This window comes from Oryx dammah, unplaced genomic scaffold (genome assembly GCF_014754425.2).
Source record: "Oryx dammah isolate SB20612 unplaced genomic scaffold, SCBI_Odam_1.1 HiC_scaffold_25, whole genome shotgun sequence".
NCBI classification, from domain to species: domain Eukaryota; kingdom Metazoa; phylum Chordata; class Mammalia; order Artiodactyla; family Bovidae; genus Oryx; species Oryx dammah.
Genome location: NW_024070209.1, coordinates 92,877,564 through 92,893,526, shown reverse-complemented (window position 1 = coordinate 92,893,526; position 15,963 = coordinate 92,877,564). Strand labels below are relative to the sequence as shown.

The window sequence follows — 15,963 nt, the reverse complement described above, 5'->3', positions numbered from 1 at the left end:
ACTCTGGTAACTACATGGTGGACTGTTGCAGTGGTTCAGGCATGAGATTAGTAGCTTGGTCCTAGGATTAGAGTAATTGAGATGATGACAAATAGCCAGACTTGGGATATATTTTAGAAGTAGAGCTGAGTTGACTAATGAATCGAATGTGAGGTATAAAGAAAAGAGGAGAAGCAAAGATGACTCCAAGGTTTGGGGCCTTCGTTACTAAGTGATGTCTTTTACTGAGATAAGAAATACTTGGGGGTAGAAAATCAGTAGTTTTCTTGGCCATGTGAAGTTTAAGGCTTACTCCACATTCGTATAGCAAATATTTATAGAACACCTAGTGTGCACCAGGCACTGTGCTAAAGACAGATGAATATAAAGACAAAATCCTTACTCTCATGGGGCTTACACTGTAGTAGACAAGACCAACGTAAAGTGAATAAATAGGAAACATAATACCTGGTACTATGAAGAAAAGTAACAGAGTAAGGAGAAAGAGAATGACTGAAAAGGGGAGGTATTTTAGATGAGACTGTCTGGAAAGGGATCCCGGAGGCTATGACATTTAATCAGACACCTGAATGAAGTGTTGATGGACTGGAGAAGAAAAGATGATTATAGAGAGTAAAGTCTTTGAGAAGGCAAATGGGCTTGGGCCTGGGGTGCGAGTGGACAGATTGACCTGAGTTCCGAACAATAGCTCTTCATCCCTTGTTTTACGTGGAATGTGTAGTTACAGAAGCAGGAGGGTTGGTGGAATTAGTGGTGGAAAGATAAGTAACTCTCCTCTGGTGTCATCTTTTCTCTGTTAAGTGGGAGGCAGTATCATCAGCTATGATGGGGCTATGGAGAGTGAAAGGCAAGAGGATGTTAGATATATGAAAGTTAAGTAGAGAAGTATATTAATGTATTGCTTGGCTATTTTAAGTGATTGATCATAATTTTGAAATGAATCTACTCAGCATGATTGCATGATTTTCCTCTAGCAACAGTCACCTACTTGAGCAGGCACAGAATAAGTAACAAATTGGATTGGGGCTTTACCAGGTGAGTTCAACAAGGTAATTGGGCCAAGGGAGTTTAAGGTAGGAATTAATGGTAGATAATGGATTCTAAACTTGGTAAGACAGGGAGCAAATGCTTGTGGGGGCTCCTTGATGGCTTTAAAATAATAGAAAGTAGTTGACTTTTTCATCTGTAAGGTCCAGATTCCAGGTCTAAGTCATTAGCTGCCTGGATGCTAGAAGTCCAGTATGCATCCCTATTTATCTTTTACTTTACTTTCTTTTGTTAAGGTTTTATTTCTCATCACTTCTCTCTTTTAAGAGACCCACAATTAAAACTTTATTTTTCACCTACAAGAGCAATCTTAAGGATATCTGAGCTTTATCCTTTGAGAAAGGAAAACAAGGAGCAGCTGGGCATTTTGTGCAGGAACCCCTGAGATGAAGAATGCAGAGCAGGTTTCAGAGCAGTATGTTAAGGAAAGCACAGGCCCCTCCATGCCACCAAATTGCCTTTTTAAAATATAGGTTTGCCTGTTACCCTCCTTCTTCAAGAAGTAATCATTGGTTCCCCAATCTGTAAGGTGATATGTGTAAACTGGCCACAACCTATTGCTTTTATTTTAACTTTGTATTCTGTCACTCCACTTTTAGCCAGTCTGGTCTGGGAATACTTGTCTTTACTGAGCTTTGCTTTTTCTGTCAGCATGTGAGTATGGGAGAGAGGGGGAGAAGGATTAGCTGTTTATAGATACTGAAAGACTAAAAGGGAAGCTATTGTGAAGGCATTGCTCATCACCAACACTGTTTATATTTAATTACCATATGTTTGGTTATGTATAACATGGGTACCAGATTAATTTAGTTATATGTAATTATGGCCCCATATGTGTATAATCATCTTTCTATTCATGTAACATAGTTGTTTACCACGTTAAAGTATTGGCAGGAACATTCACTAGGACTACAATGAAATTTTTGTTGTACAAGTGGATATAAATTTTCTTAAATTGAATCCAGGATCAAATTGCTTTATGTATTAGAGTGTTATATCAGCCCCAAATTTAATATCAGAAAAACTTTTTTAAAGAAAGATCTTTAAAATCAGAAAAATCTTTAACCCAAATACTTTATACTTTAGTCATAAACTAATCTGAAAAATGTAATACTAAATTTATATATCTTGGAGTTTAAGAATGAGTTTTGGATTTTTTAATCTCTTTAAAATTATCTGATGCTTTAACAACTTGTTAACAATAGAGAATTCTTTCAAATCTTGCATACCTTTTCATCTACATTCCCAACTAAATTTGATATTGGTTCCTTTCATTTTTTACATAGTGTACTTTGTATTCCAGGTATACAGACTTTTTCAGAAAGATCTTTTCCTACTCCCTCAGAATGTTTTGTGAATACATGTGTACTTTTCTTGCTATATTAATTGTGTGCCTAAATATATGTGTTGTATGTATACATATGTATATAAGAGATACATTTTAATGTGCCAGCTATTATAATTGAGTTTGATAGTATTTGATATTTAGCTGAATAAAGGTTTTTTCAAAGCTGTTCCTTCCTTGAAATTTTTTTCCCATTGCCCACCTCCCCCCGACCGCCGCCACCTTTTCTTTTAACTTAGGGTAAGAGTGAAATATTTACTGATATGTTTATTGTTTTTGAAACAGGTATCGATTGAGGAACAAAAAGATCAATGCAACTGTAAGAACGTTTCCTCTTCTAAATAAAGTTGGTGTAAACAACGCTGTCACAACCACAGCCGGAAATGTCATTTCTGTCATAGGAAGTACTGAAACAACGGGGAAAATTGTTCCAAGTACAAATGGAATTTCAAATGCAGAAAACAGTGTTTCCCAGCTAATTCCACGTAGTACTGACAGTACCTTAAGAGCTCTGGAGACTGTGAAGAAAGTGGGGAAGGTTGGCGCCAATGGCCAGAGTGCTGCTGGGCCTTCAGTAGAGTCTGTAACTGAAAAGTAAGTAGTAGGTAAAAATGTTTACTGGAGTAATTTAGCCTGTTTATAATTGCCTGAGTATTTTTATTTATCCCGAGGGAAAGCAGGTAATCGGAATTTTTATGCAGATTATTTCATGTAGTAGAGATGGCACTAAATACCAAAAAAAGTTTGAATTCTAGTCCTGGCTCTGCAATTGAATAGCCCTCTGACCTTGGAATTTCACTTCAACTATGGGTGTTTTCTTCAACTGTAAGCTGAAGAAGTGGAACCAGAATTGAATTTTTCATACCTTATTTCCTTGAACTTTAGGATTGAGTCCATAGAGGTGCCAGAAAGGAACTAAGTAGAAACGTAAACAGGTGAGATGCTTGAGCCTCCAGCCCCTGTTTTGATTAGAACAGTTCAACTTTGTGCTCTGTAATGGTGCGTAGCTGTTAAGAGAGAAATCTTTGAAACCAGATTTTCTGAGTTCATTTTGGCTCACTCTTCTCTAGCTGTTTGATCTTAGGCCAGTTACTTAATCTGTCATCTTCAGTTCACTCATCCATAAAATTGATATAATGATACTACCTACCTGGTATGTTGATTGTGAGAACTGAAGGACTTAATACTGCAGCATGCTTTGATCAGTGCCTGCCACATAGCATTCATTAAATATCTGCATCTGTTATTATTGTTATTGTTTGGGATTTCAGCATAAGACTTACTTTGGTAGAAAGGTTTTGGTACTTTAAGAAAAAAGTTTTAAAAATTTCACATTATCTGAAAAGTTACTTTCACCTCTAATGTCTCAGGCTTTTGTATTCTTTTAGTGTCTTAAAGTCTGAGGTAAAACGTACTCAGATTATGTTGCCCGTAAATAGTCTGTCAGTATCTATTGTATGCCATATAGGGAAAAAGCATTATGCTAGGCACACAGTAAATTTCTGGTGATTTCAAATAATAAATGGATAGGTAGACATTTATACTGTTTATTTCTGTAGTTAGCATGTAATAGGGAAATTTATTAAATGATATCTTATAGTCTTCCCTCAGAGAGATCTTGGAAGAGATAGAGAACATTGTCTAGTTTAGCAAATGTTACTTATACGCTAATTCTGAGCTCTGCTTTTGGCACTCTTGAAAATACATGAGGTTTATACCTGTGCCATAAGAAACTTATGACATAATGAGGGAGACAGCATTTACATAAGTGAAGCAATATTGGAGTTGGATCAAAGAACAGGGAAATATTATATTGCTGGGAGAAGTATGGGAAGAAGATTTAGATGTGTACCTTGGCACCAGATTATGGATACCTTGTGTTAAACATGCTTAGGAAGTGAGCTTTTGAAAATTTTGGCAAGGTAAAGTTGTAAAACCATAATGTCACTCAACCATGAAAGAGTAAGGTACTAGTACATACTACAATATGGATGAACCTTGAAAACATTATGTTAAGTGAAAGAAGCTAGATACAAAAGCCATTATGGTAGAATACCATTTATGTTAATGTCCAGAATAGGCAAATCCATAGGAGACAGAAAGTAGATAAGTAGTTGCTAGAGGCTGTGGCTGGGGGAACAAGGGAATGGGAAATAGATGCTAATGAATACAGGTTTCTTAGAGAGGTGATGAAAATGCTTCTGCAGAATAAGATAATTGTGATGGTAAATATACCTTGGGAATATACCAGAAATCACTGAATTGTACACTTTGCAAGGGTAAATTATATCTCAGTGTTTAAAAACTTTCAAAAATAAGAAAATCTAAGTAAATAAATCATTTATTCATTGATTCAAAAATTGTAAATCTTCTGCTGTGTGCCACATATCAGGCCAGTTGGCATAGTTAATGAAAATGAACTAAATATACTCCCTACCTCTCAGTGTCTTCCAGTGTAGCTTCGGAAACAGATGTAAACAGATATAATATATGCTGAAAGGTACTGCAGCAGAGTTGTGTTCCAAGTGTTACTAAAACATGAAAAATAGCAATAATTCTTTCTGAGGTTAATTGTGGAAAATTTTTTAGCGGTAAGGTGATGACACCTGAACCATTCCAAAAGTATGACTAGGAAGGAAGGGTCTTGTCAGTGGAAAAAGCAAATCAGACAAAAGCATGTAGTCTTTAAGAGGGGCTGCAAGGAGATCAAACAGGTCAGTCCTAAAGGAAATCAGTCCTGAATATTCATTGGAAAGACTGATGCTGAAGCTGAAACTCCAATACTTTGGCCACATGATGTGAAGAACTGATTCATTGGAAAAGACCCTGATGCTGGGAAAGATTGAAGGCAGGGAAAGGGGATGACAGAGGATGAGATGTTGCATGGCATCACCGACTCAATGGACATGAGTTTGAGCCAGCTCCGGGAGTTGGTGATGGACAGGGAAGCCTGACGTGCTGCAGTCCATGGGGTCGCAGAGTCGGACACGACCGAGTGACTGAACTGAACTGAAGAGGGTCTACTGTGAAGGAGGGCCTGGAATCCTGAAATTCATCTAGAGTGTCGCTATAGTAATCTAGCTATCTGGCCAGAATGAGATGGAAAGTTAGATTTTTCCTTAAATCTGAATTTTTGGGATAGCTTGCATGATTTCATATGGCTTTGAACCTTGTCATCTAGAACCAGACATCCTGGAATGTGAAGTCAAGTGGGCCTTAGGAAGCATCACTACGAACAAAGCTAGTGGAGGTGATGGAATTCCAGTTGAGCTTTTTCAGTCCTAAAAGGTGATGCTTTTAAAGTGCTGCACTCAATATGCCAGCAAATTTGGAAAATTCAGCAGTGGCCACAGGACTGGAAAAGGTCAGTTTTCATTCCAATCCCCCAAAAACACAATGCTAAAGAATGTTCAAACTAACACACAGTTGCACTCATCTCACATGCTAGCAAAGTAATGCTCAAAATTCTCTAAGCCATGCTTCAACAGTATGTGAACTGTGAACAACCATATTTTTCAAGCTGGATTTAGAAAAAGTAGAGGAACCAGAGATCCTCTGGATCAGAAAAAGGGGAACCAGAGGAACCAGACATCCGTTGGATCAGAAAAAGCAAGAGACTTTAAGAAAAATGTCTACTTCTGCTTCATTGACGACGTCAAAGCCTTTGACTGTGTGGATCCAGCAAATTGTGGAAAATTCTTAGAGATGGGAATACCAGACCACCTTACCTGCCTCCTGAGAAATCTGTGTGCAGTTCAAGAGGCAACAGTTAGAACTGGACATAGAACAGACTGGTTCCAAATTGGGAAAGGAGTATTTCAAGGCTGGATATTGTCACCCTGCTTATTTAACTTACATGCAGAGTACATCATGTGAAATGCTGGGCTGGATGAAGCCCAAGCTGGAATCAAGATTGCAAGGAGAAATATCAATAACCTCAGATATGCAGATGACACCACCCTTATGGCAGAAAGTGAAGAACTAAAGAGCCTCTTGATGAAAGTGAAAGAGGAGAGTGAAAAAGTTGGCTTAAAACTCAACATTCAAAAAACTAAGATCATGGCATCCAGTTCCATCACTTCATGGCAAATAGATGGGGAAACAATGGAAACAGTGACAGACTTTATATTTTGGGGCTCCAAAGTCACTGCAGATGGTGATTCCAGCCATGAAATTAAAAGACGCTTGCTCCTTGGAAGAAAAGTTTTGACCAACCTATACAGCATATTAAAAAGCAGAGACATTACTTTGCCAACGAAGGTCTGTCTAGTCAAGGCTATGGTTTTTCCAGTAGTCATGTATGGATGTAAGTGTTGGGCTATAAAGAAAGCTGAGTGCCGAAGAATTGATGCTTTTGAACTGTGGTGTTGGAGAAGACTCTTGAGAGTCCCTTGGACTGCAAGGAGATCCAACCAGTCCATTCTGAAGGAGATCAGTTCTGGGTGTTCTTTGGAAGGAATGATGCTAAAGCTGAAACTCCAGTACTTTGGCCACCTCATGCGAAGAGTTGACTCATTTGAAAAGACTCTGATGCTGGGAAAGATTGAAGGTGGGAGGAGAAGGGGATGACAGAGGATAAGATGGTTGCATCACCAACTCAATGGACATGAGTTTGGGTAAACTCTGGGAATTGGTGATGGACAGGGAAGTCTGGCACGCTGCAGTCTGTGGGGTCACAAAGAGTCAGACACGACTGCATGACTGAAGTTACCTGAACTTGAACCTTGTCATGAATTTGAGTGCCTTTTTCCTGCAGTCAAAGAATTTGCCTTTTGAAAAGTACTTATCCAGATTTTATGGTATGTGACATTCTGATATGGAAAACCAGATAATCTGTGTAAAGCACTTAGCATATTGCTTAGAATATGCTTAGTAATTGCTGTGTGCATCACAACAAACCGTGGAAAATTCTTAAAGAGATGGGAATACCAGACCACTTCATTTGCCTTCTGAGAAATCTGTGTGCGGGTCAAGAAGCAACAGTTAGAACTGGACGTGGAACAACAGACTGGTTCCAAATTGGGGAAGGAGTACATCAAGGCTGTGTTTTGTCACCCTGCTTAGTTAATTTATATGCAAAGTACATCATTCGAGATGCCAGGCTGGATGAAGCACAAGCTGGAATCAAGATTGCTGGGAGAAATACCAATAACCTCAGATATGCAGATGACACCACCCTTATAGGAGAAAGCAAAGAACTAAAGATCCTCTTGATGAAAGTGAAAGAGGAGAGAGAAATAGTTGGCTTAAAACTTAACATTCAGAAAACTAAAATCATGGCATCTGGTCCCATCACTTCATGGGAAATAGATGGGGAAACAGTGGAAACAGTGACAGACTATTTTTGGGGGCTCCAAAATCACTACAGATGGTGACTGCAGCCATGAAATTAAAAGACTCTTGCTCCTTGGAAGGAAAGTTATGACCAACCTATACAGCATATTAAAAAGCAGAGATATTAAAAATATTACTTTGCCAATGAATGTCCATCCTTTGAAAGCTGTGGTTTTCCAGTAGTCATGTATGGATGTAAGAGTTGGACTATAAAGAAAGCTGAGCACCAAAGAATTGATGCTTTTGATCTGTGCTGTTGGAGAAAACTCTTGAGAGTCCCTTGGACTGCAAGGAGATCCAACCAGTCCATCCTAAAGGAGATCAATCCTTAGTATTCGGTGGAAGGTCTGATGCTGAAGCTCCAAAACTTTGGCCACCTGATGCAGAGAAGTGACTCATTTGAAAAGATGCTGATGCTGGGAAAGATTGAGGGCGGGAGGAAAAGGGGATGACAGAGGAGATGGTTGGATGGCATCACCGACTCAATGGACATGGGTTTGAGTAGGCTCCAGGAGTTGGTGATGGACAGGGAAGCCTGACGTGCTGCAGTCCATGGGGTCACAAAGAATCAGACCCGACTTAGTGACTGAATTGACTTACTGTTATGAGGAAATCGTAATTATTTTCCTTCTTGGCTTTATTGAACTTCAAAGAGTAAGCCCAGCACTAAAATGCCTTTAACGTCTAAGCTGTTTGTACTTACTATTCTTATCTACAATTTCTTAGTTATTTTCTACATTTTGATGCACAAATACATGTAAAAGTAAGCATCTTCTAGATTAATCTCAGCTAAATGTAAAGGCACCCCATATTCCTTGTTGTTTATGAAACTGTTGCTTTAATAGGGCTTCTTTAGTTTGAGATGCAGTGTATTGAATTCCTGCATCATTAACAAGATCTTTTTCTTCAGTTACCACCACATATCTTCTCTCTGCCAGAGTTTGACTTCTTCAGAGGATGTAAGAAGCCATGGTAAGATCCTCTGGAACTGATCGCGTGGTGACTCAACAAAAAGAGTCATTTGTGTTTTCTTTTTTTTTAAGTAAAAGAAAGCTTATGTGTTTTGCATCAGTTTAATGAGTAACCATTTTATTGGTATTCTGTTTGTCCAGCAGATATTTACTGACTACCTACTGTGTGGCAGGGACTTTTCCATTTGTCTGACAAATATTACTGAGTGCCTTCTTTATGCCACAAATATTTACAGTCCTAGGGATCTATCAGTTAACAAAATGGACGAAAGTGGCCTTTCTTCGTTGAGTTTACATTTCAGTTAATCTTAACTCGTAATAGAACAGTCCTACCTGAAATTTGTGTTTTTTGTTTTGTTTTTTATTTTTCACCCTCACCAAAATATGAGATCTTTTACTATAATCTTGTGAACTAATAGTGTAAGGTAGCAGTGAAATTCATTGCCTTATTTGTCACCTGGAAAACCTGAAGCGTTGTCTGTCAGTGGTCACTATATAATTTTGTGAAAAATTCCTACTGATGAAGACTTAACAGACATAGGCAGTGATTTATCATTTGCATTTGTTAAATTTTCTCTCTAGTAAAATTGGCTCTCCACCTAAGACTCCTGTAAGTAATGTAGCGGCTACCTCAGCTGGGCCCACTAATGCTGGAACAGAGCTGAATTCTGTGCCTCCAAAATCCAGCCCATTTATTACTAGAGTACCAGTATATCCTCAGCATTCTGAGAACATTCAGTATTTTCAAGATCCAAGGACTCAGATACCCTTTGAAGTCCCACAGTACCCACAGACTGGTAAGTGATTTTAGATAATTCTAAGAAAAAGAAACTACAGTATAACATTTGTTGTAATAAATCAGTGAGTCATTTATAGCTAGCTAGAATATCTACATTAAAAAAATTAATCCTTTGGACTGTATGACCCTTAAATTTTTTCCTGTCTTAAGAATATATGATTCTACATACCAATAGTTTTAAGATTTCTCAGTCCTATGGATCAAATATGGGGTTCATGGATGAGCATTAGTGAGTTTTGTATATCCTCGGAAATAATGTACTAAATGTTTGGTTTATATACACTTAAAGTATAGTTTTGGAAGGAGAGCACACAGCTTATATAGATTATGAAGGATGTCTTTAAACTGTGCTCCCCAAAAGGTTAAGAATCAATGATCTAACTAACTACTTAAACCAACACCTGTGGCAATACCTGCCCTCGAAGGAAACTTACCAGGCATCTGTTAAAAGTTCATTGTATGTTTTTAAGGTGCAGTTTAACAAAATGTTGAATGTTAAGGAGATTTTGATATAGTGGAGTCTTGAAAACACGTAGTATCTTTCTAATCCTGGGGTAACTAAAATTCAAAACTTAACGTTATTTTCCCACATTAAAGGCTGCTTTAGACTTAAACCATTATAAGGTGTTAAATTTTACTAAAATTACATTACATATTCCTCTTTCCAATTTTCAAGGATACTACCCACCACCTCCAACGGTACCAGCTGGTGTGGCTCCCTGTGTTCCTCGCTTTGTGAGGTCCAGTAATGTTCCAGAGTCCTCCCTCCCACCTGCTTCCATGCCATATGCTGATCATTACAGTACATTTTCCCCTCGAGATCGAATGAATTCTTCTCCTTACCAACCTCCTCCTCCGCAGCCGTATGGACCAGTTCCCCCAGTACCTTCTGGAATGTATGCTCCTGTGTACGACAGCAGGCGCATCTGGCGGCCACCTATGTACCAACGAGATGACATTATTAGAAGCAATTCTTTACCTCCAATGGATGTGATGCACTCGTCTGTGTATCAGACGTCTTTGCGGGAAAGATATAACTCATTAGATGGGTATTATTCAGTGGCTTGTCAGCCACCAAGTGAGCCAAGGACAACTGTGCCTTTACCAAGGGTAAGTGATAATGGAACTAGGAATGCAAGCACAGCATAGTGGTTAAGAGTCTAGTGTGTGATGTTACAACATTTGGGTATATCCTGGCTCCTCCACTTACTAATTGTGTAACTCAGTGGAATTTACTTGACTTCTCTATGTCAGTTTTTTCACTTTTGATGGAAATAATAATAGTACCTACCTCATAAGGCTGTTGTGAGGATTAAATCAGAAAAAGCTCTTAGACTTGGACCTGATGCATATACATGCTCAATAAATGTTATGTTTGGATATGAAACTGATCAGAAAGTAAAAAGAAATCTTCAAGATACAACGACAGGGCCTGTTTTTACTATCCCCACATATATACATACGATTTTCCTAAACCAGAAAAGTGAGTGCCCAGATTTTACTTTTAACATTATTTAAACCCTTTTGTTTAAGTGTATGGAGAATAGGCTAGGGGGACTTCCCTTCTGTATTCTTTTTTGTCCCAACAGTATAATAAATGTTCACATTATTTCCACAGAGCATAGTTAAATTGATTGACTGCTCCCTAGATGATTAAGATTGTTTCTTTTATCCTCCCTTAGGAACCTTGTGGTCATTTGAAGACCAGTTGCGAGGAGCAGATAAGAAGAAAGCCAGAGCAGTGGGCACAGTACCACACTCAGAAAGCACCTCTTGTCTCTTCAACTCTTCCTGTGGCAACACAGTCACCAACACCACCTTCTCCTCTATTCAGTGTAGACTTTCGCACTGATGTAAGAAAGAAAGGTTTTAATCACTTGATGTTGCAGGGACAGGTCAGACGACTGACTTCAGAGCACTCATTCAAGCTAGGGATAAGTGTGTTGGATATTTTGCATTGGTTTGGTGGCAGTTGAGTTTAATTCAATAAACATTGAGTATGTAAGCTCTATGGCCAGGCATTGTGACACTGAAGACCGCTAACAAATCACAGTCCTTTTCCACCAAGAATTCAAGTCTTTCCAGCAGTGTAGTTCTCCTTATTTTTATAGATTTTATTGATAAATAAGATTTATACCCACCATTTATTGAGCACTTACTTGGCCAGGCACTGTGCTAAGCATTTACGTGTTATTTAATTCTTACAAAATCCTTAGGGGGCAGGTATTACCCATATTTTACAGGTTAGGAATCCTACTCAGAGAAGTTAAGTAATTTGCCCAAGTAATAAATTCAACGTATAAATAGCTTGGATTTGAATTCTGGTCTGTCTGAGGCATTTCTTCCCTACTTCACAAGAAGTGCAGAAATGACTACTATATTATTCATGGTGTTTTAAATCACTGTTAATTATTGTTATCATTTCAAGACAGGTTTTGCACCAGGATTGTTTTAATGTACCCTGTTTTCCATACTGTTATATTTAGAGCAAACCGTTAATTTTTCTTTGATTCTGGTTTATTCCCTATCCCTAGAGATACTAATATAAAATTTTTTCTAATCTTTTAATTAAATCTTTAAAATTTCAACATATGCAAAAGGAGAATAGTAATAAACTCCATGTATCCATTATACAGTTATCAACTCAGCCAACCTTGATTCATTTGTAGCCCCTCTTCCTACTGGATTATTTTGAAGTAATCCTAGACGACATATTTTTCCATCCGTAACTGTTGAATTTTTAAAGTAGACATATTTTTAAAAAATCCTAGATAGCATATTTTTCCATCCATAAATTTGAAATTTTAAATTGATCTTCCCAGTCCTTTTGTCAGATCCCCAGGCTGGGAAGCCTGACCTGGGGCTCAGAATCTTCACAACTGTGGGAGAACTTCTTTGGTATTATTAACCAGTTGGTGGGTCACTCATCTGGCTGGTATGGGATTTGGTTTTATTGTGATTGTACCCTTCCTACCACATCGATGTGGTTTCTCCTTTGTCTTTGGACGTGTAAGGTATCTTTTTTTCACGGGTTCTAGCATCCTCCAGTCGATGTTTGTTTAACACCTAGTTGCAATTTCAGTGCTCTCGCAGGAGGAGATGAGCGCATGTCCTTCTACTCTGCCATCTTGAACCAATCCCGATCCAAATTTATCTCATCAAAATTAGACTTCTTCAAAGCAGCTAACCATCTTGAGAAGAGTGTTGCCACTTGCTTAATACGAAAATGTATTTCTATGTATGTGTTTATGTATGTGTGTGTTTTCTTTTGCTTTTTTTCATTTTTTGGAGCACTTTGTACCATGTTAGAGGCATGCTGTAAATTGTTTTTTATTCTGGGTAGTGTCACTCCGGGGTTCCTTATGAATTCTTAAAGGACAAAGTGAAAAAGAGAAGGCATTCTGTTTCCTATTAAGATGTAATATAAATACGTACTATTTGTAACTTATTACAGTTTTTATATTAGTTATTGAATGTTTAATTATTCACTATAAAGTGTTGTGAATTCTATAATAGTTACTTTATATTAGTTACAAGTTTGTAATTTAAATTTCTTATCAGTTGCCTTTGCTTTTATTTTTTGTTCTTTTTTTAACCAGTTCTCTGAAAATGTGAGTGGCACAAAATTTGAAGAAGATCATCTTTCCCATTATTCTCCCTGGTCTTGTGGCACCATCGGTTCTTGTATAAATGCCATTGATTCAGAGCCCAGAGATGTGATTGCTAATTCAAATGCGGTATTAATGGTATGATTTGGGGGGGCAAGGGTTATGCATGTTGATTCAAATTTTAGAATGATTGAAAGCTTTCGTCTTCATTTTGTTGCTATATACAGTTAACTCATCTGTAAGCAGCAGTTATATTTAGGTAAGTCCGAAATAAATTGCACCTAGTGTTTAAATTATTTGAACATAGTGGAGTGTTTTAAAAATAGATGTTGGGTTATCACTGAGATATACAGTTAATGTCAAATTTATCAGAGAACCTAATTCCATGTTTTTTGAAAGCTTTTACTTGTATTATTAGCTGAAGTAATTGCCCACGATCTATTTTCTTTTATTTATACAGGACCTGGATAGTGGGGATGTTAAGAGAAGAGTCCATTTATTTGAAACTCAGAGAAGGACAAAAGAAGAAGATCCAATAATTCCTTTTAGTGATGGACCCATCATCTCAAAATGGGGTGCGATTTCTAGATCTTCCCGTACTGGTTACCATACCACGGACCCTGTCCAGGCCACTGCTTCCCAAGGAAGTGCAACCAAGCCCATCAGTGTATCAGGTAATCCGTATCATTAATACTTCACCTGGTATGTTCTAGCACTGTGCTTTATAATCCTTACTCTGTTAGATACAGAACATGTGTCTCATTTAACAACCACTGTAAACCTAGAGTTAAACAGTTTAGCCAGGAGAGCAAGGCTAGTTAGATAAATGTGGATTTTGGGGGGAAAGTATACATTCACATCTGTATCTAATTTTTCACTTTTCTGGTCATTGTTTCTTTCTACAGATTATGTACCTTATGTCAATGCTGTTGATTCAAGGTGGAGTTCATATGGTAATGAAGCTACATCATCAGCACATTATATTGAACGGTAATGTTGCTCTTAATTCTTTAGGAGTCTCTATTCTCAGACTTGTCTATATTCCCAAAGTACAGATCAAAGTCCCAGTTATTCATGAACTGTGCTTTGCTAGTGTTAACTGTATAATGAATTTCTGAAAAAAGTTTACATCTGGAATAATGATTGAAACTTTCAGGGTTGATCTGTTATGTAGAACATATATAGTATATGTCATTACTTCTTTAGTTGCTTCATTTTGTAATAGTAAACAAATTTCTCTTTAAAGGGACAGATTCATTGTTACCGATTTATCTGGTCATAGAAAGCATTCCAGTACTGGAGACCTTTTGAGCATTGAACTTCAGCAGGTAGGCTCTGTGTCAGTCAGCTTTGAGTTTATTTTTTAAAAAAGAATGACATTTAAAAGCTAAAGGTTGGAAGCTGACTCCTTTTTTTCCCCCCTCTAGGCCAAGAGTAACTCATTGCTTCTTCAGAGGGAGGCCAATGCTCTGGCTATGCAACAGAAGTGGAATTCCCTGGATGAAGGCCGTCACCTCACATTAAATCTTCTAAGCAAGGAAATTGAACTGAGAAATGGAGAGGTAAGGACACTGACCCTCTCAGCTTCATCTCTAGTATATTTGCTGTTTGCTGCTGCTGCATGTTGTTTTATGCCATTGTTTAGTGCATTTTATGCCATTACTTAGCATGGCTTTTTCTGGTAGATGATTGCTTTTAAAATTTAACAGTAGCAATAAAATTGTAATCCCAGATTTCTTTTCTTATATCAGTCATTGAGATTCCCATTTTCATTTAAAAGGGAAGCCCCAATTTCCACAGATATGAAATCAGTATTTTTCTTAATCACAGAGTGATTATACGGAAGATGCAGCTGATACTAAGCCTGATAGGGATATTGAGTTAGAGCTGTCAGCACTTGATACTGATGAACCTGATGGACAAGGTGAACAGATTGAAGTAAGTACCACAATTAGATATCCAGGAGGCTTTACTCCATCGGAAATTAAAGTACACAACACATTCCTTCCGAAGGATTAACATTTTATTTTCATAGGAGATCCTGGACATACAGCTTGGTATCAGTTCTCAAAATGATCAGTTGCTGAATGGAACAGCAGTAGAGAATGGGCATCCAGTCCAGCAGCACCAAGAGGAGCCTCTGGAGCAGAAGAGACAGAGTTTAGGTGAAGACCGTGTGATTCTGTGAGTGTTAGACATAAGATTCATAACCACTGGGCATAAGCCATGAATATTTAAAGAAAAATAGATACACTATTAAATTCATTTTTGATTTTATCCTATGAGGGGAAAACCTTATGTGATAAGGCAATGATTTGGTCAGTCTGGATTTGGTCAGTCTGGATTTTTAGGAGAGCAGAGGTAAATTTCAACTATGAAAGTGCTCCATGTTAGTAGCCTGAAACTTGCTTTTTATTGGGATCAATGTTTATTTTTATACTTGAGCATCAGGAGGATAAGATGGTTGGATGTCATCACTGACTCTGGACATGAGTTTGATCAAACTCAGGGAGATAGTGAAGGACAGGGAGGCCTGGCATGCTGCCGCTCTTGGGGTCACAAAGAGTCAGACATGACTTAGCGACTGAACGACAATCAGATTTTACTTTCTCTGTCTGATAGGCAAGCATCAAAACTACAAAATGCAGAATTAAAACCTAAATAAAGGGTTTCCCTTTTTAAAAGTCATGTTAGGATATTCTTGATCTTTAGTATAATTACTGCCAAAAATATGGGTTTATCTTGAACTTGACAGTTTGTTGGCCTTAAATGAACCAATCTTCTATTTTTTTATTATAATTTTTCAAAAATGGGAATTTTTTTTTAGTGACCTCTGATACGTTTTAGAAAAAGACATGC

The 15,963-nt window shown here is 37.8% G+C and overlaps 1 protein-coding gene across 3 annotated transcripts in view; it reads left to right on the top strand.

Annotated features, from left to right (window-relative positions):
• Nucleotides 1-15,963, top strand: part of RC3H2 (ring finger and CCCH-type domains 2) — a 52,390-nt gene that overhangs the window by 31,054 nt on the left and 5,373 nt on the right. The window contains exons 10-20 of one of the 3 annotated variants that reach the window (XM_040225075.1): nucleotides 2,678-2,986; nucleotides 9,280-9,494; nucleotides 10,173-10,606; nucleotides 11,179-11,349; nucleotides 13,096-13,242; nucleotides 13,565-13,778; nucleotides 14,010-14,094; nucleotides 14,351-14,432; nucleotides 14,532-14,666; nucleotides 14,935-15,042; nucleotides 15,140-15,269. In XM_040225075.1, the coding sequence (XP_040081009.1) occupies nucleotides 2,678-2,986; nucleotides 9,280-9,494; nucleotides 10,173-10,606; nucleotides 11,179-11,349; nucleotides 13,096-13,242; nucleotides 13,565-13,778; nucleotides 14,010-14,094; nucleotides 14,351-14,432; nucleotides 14,532-14,666; nucleotides 14,935-15,042; nucleotides 15,140-15,269 (2,030 nt within the window). Of the gene's footprint in view, nucleotides 1-2,677; nucleotides 2,987-9,279; nucleotides 9,495-10,172; nucleotides 10,607-11,178; nucleotides 11,350-13,095; nucleotides 13,243-13,564; nucleotides 13,779-14,009; nucleotides 14,095-14,350; nucleotides 14,433-14,531; nucleotides 14,667-14,934; nucleotides 15,043-15,139; nucleotides 15,289-15,963 lie in introns of all 3 variants that reach the window. The other 2 variants (XM_040225073.1, XM_040225074.1) reach the window with 2 other exon arrangements.